The following is a 10,121-nucleotide window of genomic DNA, read 5'->3' on the forward strand; positions in this document are numbered from 1 at the left end:
GACCTACTTCAACAGTATATAATAGACCTACTCACTGAACACCTTACGTTAGGCTATTGTCTTATTGTGTCAGAGAATTCATAATATGAGTTAAACTGGTGTAGCTTACGGTAGGCAGTGTTGCAGAACTGTTTGGATATACAAGTTGGTTCAATATTGCAAACATATATTTTACCACGTCTGCTCGCAGACACTTGGGATAGATTGCGGACCACACTTTCCGATGGCGTTGGGTGGGAGTAGGCTAGGCCTAGCCTACAGCTCCATTCGGCATCTAAAATATTTGTTAGGCCTATTGTTTGTGTCTTGTATGCGAAGCACGTTTGTTGGACATAGAAAAGCGCTATTCATGTTTGTATGTTAGCCTAAAATGAAATTTCCTTGAATTTACCCTTGGGGATCAATAAAGTAATCTATCTATCTAAGCACTTTGCGCTTGAAAAGTGCTTTATTTAAAAAAATCCTATTGTTTTTGAAAAACAACAGCACACGAATTATTGCATCATCAGAATGCCTTAGTTTTGAGCTGAACATTCCACTGTGTTTGGTCTACATTCACTTAGTTACAGTAACCATGCAGACACGTTCTGTGTGTAATGATAACCGATGATATAATAAAGGAAACTCAATGACACCATAATATAGAATGTAGGCATTCACTCCAAGGTTGTAGATTGTGCTCAGTCTCTTCTAACAATGCGAGGGAAATGTCACGTTTAAAGAGAGCTCTGTGTTTCCTATGCTGCCTTAGGGCAGAAACGGAGGCAGAGGAGGACCATGACTATACAAACATGCTAGAGAGAGCAAGGTTACATCGGGAGACATGGCGTCTGAACGAACTGGCCCGACTCAAAATTGAGTTGGAGAGCCAAGGCAGGGTCCAGCAACCTGACCAGGCATCACAAGACCTTGCTACTAAGGCATCTAGAGGGGACAGTGTGGAGATAGAAGATGTGGAGAGGAAAAGAGCACTGGAACAGGAGAGAGAGCAGGAGGAGAGAGTGGCCCGTCTGATGGAGATCAGACGGCAAAAGCTGCAGAGGACATTTCAAGCAGAGAAGGTCAGACAGGCAGAACTAAATAGAAATGCGTGTGTATAGTCTTAAGGCCTGTTCAGTTGTTAGCATGCGTCCTGTTGATCTTTACAGCTCCGTATAGAACTGGCTGCTGTTATGGTTCTTCAGTCTGAAGTCAGGATGGGCACAGTCTGTAAGTGTGAACGAATGCCACACTAGTCAAAGCCACTCAAACAGGGAAACGTGTTGTAGGAAAGCTACTTATCATGGATTTTAAATTGTTATGCCACTGTGTTTAAGCTACAAAGCAGGAGACACAGGAAAACAAGGGCATGTGACCTATGGTTTCATTGTGTTTCAGTGATCAGTCAGGGTGTCAATGGGACCTCCAATTATGTAATCTGGAAGGGCTCTCCTAACATCATCTCCAACCGCAAGGTAGGCCTAAATCAATTCCCCACCAACAGGGAGGTCCACCGGTTATATGTATCTGTTTGAATATAACAGGCCTGTGATTGAAAAAAAAGTTGAAAATGTTTGTTTGAAACTAAAACATCAGTGTGAGATACTTGAAGTAAGGAGTGCACCATGCTGCATGTTCTTCCGCCGCAGGGTGTGATGACTACCCTGCATGAGGGACAGGACCTGCTGGCCCCCTTTAAGAGAAGGCCTCAAGTGGTCAGGCCAGAGCATGTCTGCCATTTCCTCCGAGTAGGAAATAGGGATTTTATGAGCATCCTCAAGGTAAGAATCCACTACATGCTGGAATTATAGAGTAGGCCTACATGTGTATGGTGCTTGGGTGTTTGTTCATGAACATTTGTTTGTTGTGAATATGTATGCGTCCTCACACCCTGGGTGTACTGAAGGATGTGAATGCAAACATGGTGCATGTTGAGGAGAAGGGCGAACCAGCACTCATCCTAAAGAGGAGCTCCGAACAGGTGTTTGCTCCAGGTGCACCAGAACATGCATCCTGCAGCAATAAGTGAGTACTCTGGCTGGGCTTACATGACAAATCATTGTACAAACAATAGGAATCAAACAAAAGATCTGGTGTGAGGGCACAAACTATTAATCTGATGAATGACATAGCTGTTCAGCTCACTGACCAAAAATAGCCTGATTACTTTAATCCAAGCCTTGTGGTCTATGGTCCTCTCTGTGCCTTGTGGTCTATGGTCCTCTCTCTTGCATGAAACCTGATGTCTTTATCAGGTTCTTGGTGAAGTTGGGGACACCTGACACAATTCTCCAGTTCCTGCTCTTCTCAATGAACCCAGATACTCCAGATGACCAGATGGGTAAGTCACTTCATGTGTGAAGGCAGCTGGTGTGAAACTCAGAGATATATACCAGTTACATTGTAGATGGCTGGATTTTTTTACGTGACAAAAAAAAAAAAAAGTCGTTAGAGTGGTTATGAGAGTTGTTTTGCTTTTTTTCCCCTGCAGATCCATTTGTTTGCAGTTTCCTGCTCACATATTATGTATTCATGACACCTGAAGAGCTGTGCTCCGCTCTGCTGAAGCAATATCCTTACAAAACAACTGCCACTGACTGACCATTGTTTATAGTAACAGTAAGATTTTAGACATCAACTGCTACACTATAGAACTTGGTTAAGTCAGAGGTCACTCTTCCTTAACGATCGTTTCACTCTCCATTCTGAGCCATCAGTGGACACTGGGCTGGTGCAGGTCAAAGAGAGAGTAGTGACGCTGGTCATCCAGTGGGTGGCACTGTATGGCCTTCTCCTGCTGGACAACCCTGCAGTGGTTCACTTCTTGGAGGTAATGATGTTTCTTTGACCCAGTGAGTGTGTGTAATCCTAAACAGTGTGCCGTGAAGGCTGTGCAGGTGTGTCTCATGAAAAATTCCAAATGAAAGTTTTTGTTTCTTTCTCCTTAATAATCATTAACAATTTGCCCAGAAATTGTAGGCTATCAAATTACATTTCATGATATCACTTCTGAACATTTAGCATATAGTTTTGCATATTCGTCCTTTTTTTTGATACCATTTAAATTGGTCATGGAATGGTACGTAGGGGCAATAAACCGCAAGAGAGTAAATATGACAGAATTTGATCTAATGAACTCAAATGAAGTAATCAGGAGGGGATGGGCATTTCAGGTCATATCTTTTTTCTAAAAGTTCTGATAGCTATTGTGCTATTTGCATCATTTGCTTTTGTGCTGTCTTAAAACAGAAGCTGTCAAAACAGGTGAAAGGCCATGCACATCTCCGCATGCTGAGAGATTACATCAGTGCAAGGAGATATCTCTTGTGAGTAACACACACACACACACACACACACACACACACACACACACACACACACATTTAGAAACCTTATGGGAGTGGTATGCTCCTCCATCTGTGTGGCGTGCATCATCAACGCGGCATGCGGGGGGTGTCATGTGCCTCCCAACAATTGAGACTGTGATTGTCAATGATGCGCCTCTTCCATGCCCACAAATGTGTGCGAAGGAGCATACCACTTCATTTAGCCCCTGAATGATGTGTGATAATGTTAATAAATCTGTAATATTGTCATAATAATAATCAAATCTTCAAATGCTTCTCTAGGCTGGACAATGGACAATGGACTAAGAATCAGACCTCAAATAGGGTAAGTGAAGTATTCACAATATTCTGAAATTTATTAACCTACTTTTGATTCTTCTGAAAGTACACTACAGTTGCTACAGTGACCTTCATTTCACTCTATGATGATCATTGCTTCATGATTTCTTTCAGGGACATCAACTTGACTGGTCCCTGGTTTGGAACAAACATTATCAAACAACCCGGCCAATCAGGATGAAGGACAAAGGTGTGTACCTACTACCATTCTTATTCCTGACCACTGAACCTATTGATCGCAGTTCCTCTGTGTATAAAGTAAACTATGCTGCTCCCTTTATATGATAAGAAAGTAAAGTAAGGAAATGGACTTAGACCATCACCTTAGAGACTGGTCTTTGCAGTGTTGCTAAAGGTCTACAGGCATGACCACCGCTTTACGTCTGTGAGGATGCCCCTCAACGCCTCTGTAGAGGATGTCATGGCTGCCTTGAAAGCCCCAGTAGGAGACAACATGCTGATAAGGTTGAAGTCCTCTGGAGGTAAGAACAAATGATCAAACATGAGGATCGAGTTGTGTTACCTTTTATACTCCAACTGATCTGGAGCTAGGAACAAATAATCAAGCAGTTAGTTGCCGAGTTTTGAAATGCCCGTACTGTATCTCACTTCAGCAAGGGAGCAGCTCAAGATGGATGCCAGGGCCATCTCCATTCTGGGCATCAATGAGAGGCTGTTCCTCTGCTCTGCCAGCCAGGCTGCTGAGCTGGTGAGTGCTCTCTGAATCTACACTCATTTGTACAGACACACTGTTGGACTCCACGGACTATAGAAATCAGTGAGGTCTGAGATCTGAGCTTGAGGGAGTTCAGACAGTGTCGGGATTATTGGCAAAAGAACATGAGCAGCAGTGGCACTAGTCTCGCAGGCGTATTGTATTCAGAGAAGTGAAGTGTGTGTGATCCTCACAGACGCCCCTGCAGGGGCAGCTCGGCCCAAAGGCAAACAGGAGCACGCTGGAGAACATGAGCGCCAAGGCCATGGCAGCCCAGCTCACCAGCTATGACTGGGAGCTCTTCAGTGCCATGCATGAGGTGAGAACCTTAGGCGAACTACGGAGGGAAGAACCTTAGAGGAACTACGGAGGGGAGGGGAGGAGTTCACTGAGAACTGAAAACTACAGTATAAGAGGTTGACTTTGTTTTCCATTTCACCGTCTACGTTAGTACTTATCCCTTGGCAACACTGGATAGCCACTAAACTGTTTTGCAACCCTTACCTAGAATGTTGGCTCTTTTATTGGCCCATGGTCATCATCTATCAACTCTGTGTCCTGCATACACCAGTTTATACGTATATGTATTATGTTGCTGCACATGTACAATACTGATATTGTGGTAGACATTTTGGATTGGTACCTAATAAATCTTATGAAATATAACTAATAATAATAACTTTGTATGTATTAGAAGTGAATACTAATATACATTTATTACATAGAGGTGATTAACATTACATAACATTAACATTATCTGTATGTTTTTCTATACATTCGATACTGTGCATCGACTTTGCTTTGTATTGTTTGCATTTGCTCTCCCCATGTCACAACTTGCTAATAAAGGTCATGCGAAGGTCACAAATTAAGGGTATTTATTCTGCCTGAGGCAGTAATATTAGGAATATCCTGCAGGGAGCATACTATGGCAAGAAAATGCTGAAGGATGAATGTTTTGTATTAACCAATTATCTTACTTACTTGGAGTAGCCACATGACTTGCGTATGGTGTATGGATCACATGCTATGTCCAAGAAGTGTCCATGTATTGTCGTATTTCTGCATGTTAAGAGGAGTTTTGGAAAAGACCATTGTACTCATGTGATTTGTATTACCACAATGTTACTAACATGTATAAGATGGGGCCTTGCCCTAGTAACTTTGAGTAGTGTTACTGGAACATGCTGTTGCTAGTGACCTGCTCCTGGTATCGTGAATAAACCTAAAGTGATTTCTCACTCATGAGTGTGCCTGGATATTTTAGACCACAATATGCTTAATCCTGACGAATCATACCTTGACGATATACGTTTTCAAATAAGAAGAACATTTAGAATGGTAAACTTTTAGACTGGTAAACTCGGGGCAGCCGTGGCCTACTGGTTAGTGATAACCGGTAACCGGAGGGTTGCCGGTTCGAACCCCGACCAGTAGGCACGGCTGAAGTGCCCTTGAGCAAGGCACCTAACCCCTCACTGCTCCCCGAGCGCCGCTGTTGTTGCAGGCAGCTCACTGCGCCGGGATTAGTGTGTGCTTCACCTCAATGTGTGCTGAGTGTGTTTCACTAATTGACGGATTGGGAGAGACCAAATTTCCCTCACGGGATCAAAAGAGTATATATACTTATACTTACTTACTAACTTTTGACTGTGCTGAACTGCTCTGAACAGCTCTTAACGCCATGTGTCCATAGGGTGTAAAGGGCTCATTATTTTAAAGGGATGACTGGCTGATGGCCTTTTGGAATTACACGTGCTCTCTCTTTTCTTCCCATGTCCATCCAACCAGACGGAGCTACTCTATTATGTGTTGGGGAGAAAGCAATTCCCCAACAGCCTAACAGCGAACTTGGAGCGCTTCATACGCCGCTTCAATGTGGTGACATACTGGGTGGTCACAGAGCTCTGTCTGTGTGCAGAGCTCTCCAAGCGAGCTCGGCTGATGAGGAAGTTCATCAAGATGGCCACAGTGTGAGTTTGACAGTGCAGACACCGATCATACCCCACCAGGACTAATGTCATTGGCTGCAGGGATAGTGAGATAATGGTTCTTTTGTGTCACACTGTAGGAGGAACATCTTAATAAGATGGAACAACGTGTATAGTCACAGTTAGTTTTAGAGATCCATAATGAAACTTCTAACATGGTCACTTGCTTGTCACTTGCAGTTCACAGCTTTCTTTGTGAAATGGTTCCAAATGTGTGTTTAGCTCACGTGGCAGTAGATGCATGATCCTGGGCTTTCTCCTTTTTGCAGCCTGTATCGTGAAAAAAATATGAACTCATTCATGGCTGTAATGTATGGCCTGACAAACAGTGCAGTGTCTAGACTGCATAAAACCTGGAAGGTAAGAACGGTTTAAGTTGAATTCTCTGATTTATTGATTTATTAAAGACTCATGCACAAAATAGGTTTCTGTTATGAACACATCTTGAGAACTTTCTCTCAAATGCCTCACAGAAAGTGCCAAAAGCACAGCTGAAGCGGTTCAGGCAATATGAGCTCATACTGGTGAGTTCAGTCAAATTTCTTTACTATATTGTCAGGATCAGTTCCTGTTTTGTCTGTCTTGTCTTGTTCTCCCCGTCTAATGTTTTTCCATCATGTCTGCTCATCTTGTCTTCCTGTTTGCTTTGTTTACTTCCTGTGTCTTGTGCCATGTGCTCCTTTGTTTGTGTGCCATGTGTCTGTTCCATGTGCCTGTGTCTCCGCCCCTCACCTGATCCTTGTTAGTTTAATTATGGTTTCCACCTGTCTCTTGTTCCTTGTTCACCTGTGCCCTGTTAACCCCTGTGTATTTAAACCCTCTGTCTCCCCTCAGTCCCCTGTCGGTCATTGATGTTGTTTCGTGGTTTGCTGTAGTGTTTAATTCAGATTAAAGAGTCCTTTTTTCCTAGAGCGGTACGCATTTATTTTTCCCTTTTTACTGTGTTGTGTCTTGTTACTGGGGGCGTTAGAGTGCACGGTCAAATGAGATACTGGGTGACTGTGTGTGGAGAAAGAAGAATAAAGTTGGAAGCAGCGTTATTTATGTCTCTGCTTTTGCCTATATAAGTATAAAATACAACATACTGCATTTTGTATTTATTTGTACTCAGGATCCATTCAGTAACCATGACGCACTGAGGCAAGTGGTGGCTAAGCTTGACCTACCATATATCCCATATCTGCCCCTCATTTTAAAAGGTAATATTGATACAGCTGATGCTAAACAACTGGGTTTTATTACATGTACATCCACTGGTCATATTGACTATAGGCCTGACACTTTCAAACCTTCTTATGTCCTGTTAATAACAGACCTAACATTCATAAATGAAGGGAACAAAACAAGACAAGACAATCTTGTGAACTTCGAGAAAATGGTGAGTTGTTACAAAAAAAGTGCTGAAGTGTTTTGTTTTGTTTTGTTTTTGTCGTAATGTTAAAGGCACCCTTAACAAGATTTGTTCTCGGGGTCCCCCTCTGGTTGAGAAGCCCAATAATAAACAAACAAAATATTCGTCTTTTGAAACAAAGTATGAACACAACTCCGATATAGAGGGAATGCACCAACAGCAGTCTGTATAAAAAGATTGCAGAATTCCTGTAGCATAGCAGCTCCTTTGTGCTTCAATTTCGAAGGGGGTGGGGCAGTTATACCCGACACTAGAAAGTTGCTAGGTCGGTAATCGCCTTCAGAGGGCTGCTCATCATGCCATGAGGTTATGTGCCATCAAAATGATTTTGTATATGTTATGTTAAGGTCAAAAAACTGTTAAGTGTGCCTTTAAATACTCTTCATGTCTCACATACCTTATATGTGCAATTCTAGAATTGTTCTTCCATCATTCTTTTCACTGTTTTATTATTCTTTTTCGTAATCTTACAGAATTTATTTGCCAAAACCTTAAAGATTGTGAAAGACTGCCGGAATCAGCCCTACTGTAAGCATAACCATATTTCCTCCTTATTATCACTCTAAGTGACACTGTCAGGTTTATGATGAAAACATGCAAACAAACTAATATTGTGCCATCCTTCCCTTTACAGTACCCATTGTACCACAACGTGGCAGCACAAAGAAAGGCACTGGTCTTCACAACATACAGAAGCCCTCATGTAAGAAGCCCTCATGTAAGAAGCCCTCATGTAAGTATGCATGTGCTGTCTACTTGCAGAACATCTGATTCATTTATTTACATACAATCTTCACATCTTCATAAACTACAGGTAACCACATTCTCTCCCATTTCCTTCTTTAACCCAAAATCTCACTGTCTTCCATCCAGATCCTGAGCAGTTCCATAATAGCAGAAAACTGCACGTAATTAGTGACCAGCTGAAGCTGACCCAGCTCTCCAGGGCCATTGAGCTGTGAGGGCTATTTTACAGCAAAATAAAGATGAATTCAACAACAGAAAAAGTCAGACTGGACTTAGTGTTGTCAGTTTCCTGGCTTTACGTGTCACAAAGGCCAAGTCAGGTCAAACCTGTGTAATTAGCTTAACTTTGATAAATATGCAAGACCTCATGATTGACATGTCAAAAATCCACACCGTATGATATAATTTTTGAATAGGAAAACATGTTTAATATGGTAAAAATCCATAATTTGTGAAGCGGAAAACATGTTTGATATGGTAGAGATATAATAATAACCCCACAGTAGTCCAAATCTAACTATAAATGTGTAAAAATAATGATTTGCTGTTTTATTTACTAGTACATTTAACATTTTGGTGAATAAACACAAAAGCAGTGAGCTAGCCTACGGAGAAACACTGTGATAAGGAATTACTGAGTAAATATAATATAAACAGTATTACTGAGTAAATATAATATAAACAGTATTACGGAGTAAATATAATATAAACAGTATTTATTTTTTCAGTCTCATCAGTATTGTACTGGCTTCCCTTTTTACATTATGATCATCTCCTGTAGAGGGAGCCCATCGTCTGTACTGCGGTCTTCCATGACTACTGCACTGTGACTGTGGTCAGGAAGCGTGTACTGCGGTCTTCCATGACTACTGCACTGTGACTGTCTGTGATCAGGAACCGTGTCTTCTGTACTGCGGTCTTCCATGACTACTGCACTTTGACTGTCTGTGATCAGGAACCGTGTCTTCTGTACTGCGGTCTTCCATGACTACTGCACTGTGACTGTCTGTGATCAGGAACCGTGTCTTCTGTACTGCAGTCTTCCATACTGCACTGTGACTGATCAGGAAGCGTTCTGTCTGCCACCCTGTGTATGATGCCATATCAGCGGTTACTTTGTCAAGATTGTGGCACACCAAGGCCTAACAGAACGTATGATTGCATCAGAGTAAATTGCAATAAGGTCTAATGGCAAAAGCTTACAAAACCCAACATTAGTTGTTGAACCAAAGCTCTGTTTTCTACACAGCCCGTGTTAGTTAGAACTTGTATGCTTTCTATTACTAGCCCTCGCTACATTGCAACAAAGCTTTTAAGCACCACGAAATACACAGAGAAAGAAAACATAATGGCACATTGTAGCTACATCAAACCAGAAATAGAACAGTAAAACAACTCAAAATGTATAATGTATTGAATTTCTTTGGATTCCTGTGATAATACTGTGCTGTATTTCATCGGTTTCCTGTGATAATACATATTTTTATTTTTACTCAATCAAAACAGCAAAACTTGTATTGCAATACAACCCCAAAACAGAAAAAGTCGGGACATAAAATGTGAATAAAAACAGAATGTAATAATCTGCAAAT

General features: G+C 41.8%; 1 protein-coding gene across 1 annotated transcript; it reads left to right on the plus strand.

The window, feature by feature from the left end:
- The first annotated feature begins 705 nt into the window (after window positions 1–705).
- Window positions 706–9,541, plus strand: LOC125297962 (rap guanine nucleotide exchange factor 4-like). The gene is made up of 23 exons (XM_048248557.1): window positions 706–1,061; window positions 1,149–1,209; window positions 1,378–1,454; window positions 1,629–1,760; window positions 1,886–2,004; window positions 2,235–2,320; window positions 2,471–2,549; window positions 2,677–2,809; window positions 3,229–3,305; window positions 3,609–3,651; window positions 3,780–3,855; window positions 4,010–4,147; window positions 4,280–4,374; window positions 4,577–4,699; window positions 6,172–6,353; window positions 6,641–6,731; window positions 6,845–6,895; window positions 7,483–7,570; window positions 7,685–7,749; window positions 8,256–8,310; window positions 8,417–8,515; window positions 8,656–8,740; window positions 9,311–9,541. Exons 1-23 carry the CDS (start codon window positions 708–710, stop codon window positions 9,357–9,359), a joined length of 2,358 nt encoding a protein of 785 aa, XP_048104514.1. The 5' UTR covers window positions 706–707; the 3' UTR covers window positions 9,360–9,541.
- Window positions 9,542–10,121: the final 580 nt, after the last annotated feature.

The sequence above is a fragment of the Alosa alosa genome, chromosome 7, assembly GCF_017589495.1.
Source record: "Alosa alosa isolate M-15738 ecotype Scorff River chromosome 7, AALO_Geno_1.1, whole genome shotgun sequence".
NCBI classification, from domain to species: domain Eukaryota; kingdom Metazoa; phylum Chordata; class Actinopteri; order Clupeiformes; family Clupeidae; genus Alosa; species Alosa alosa.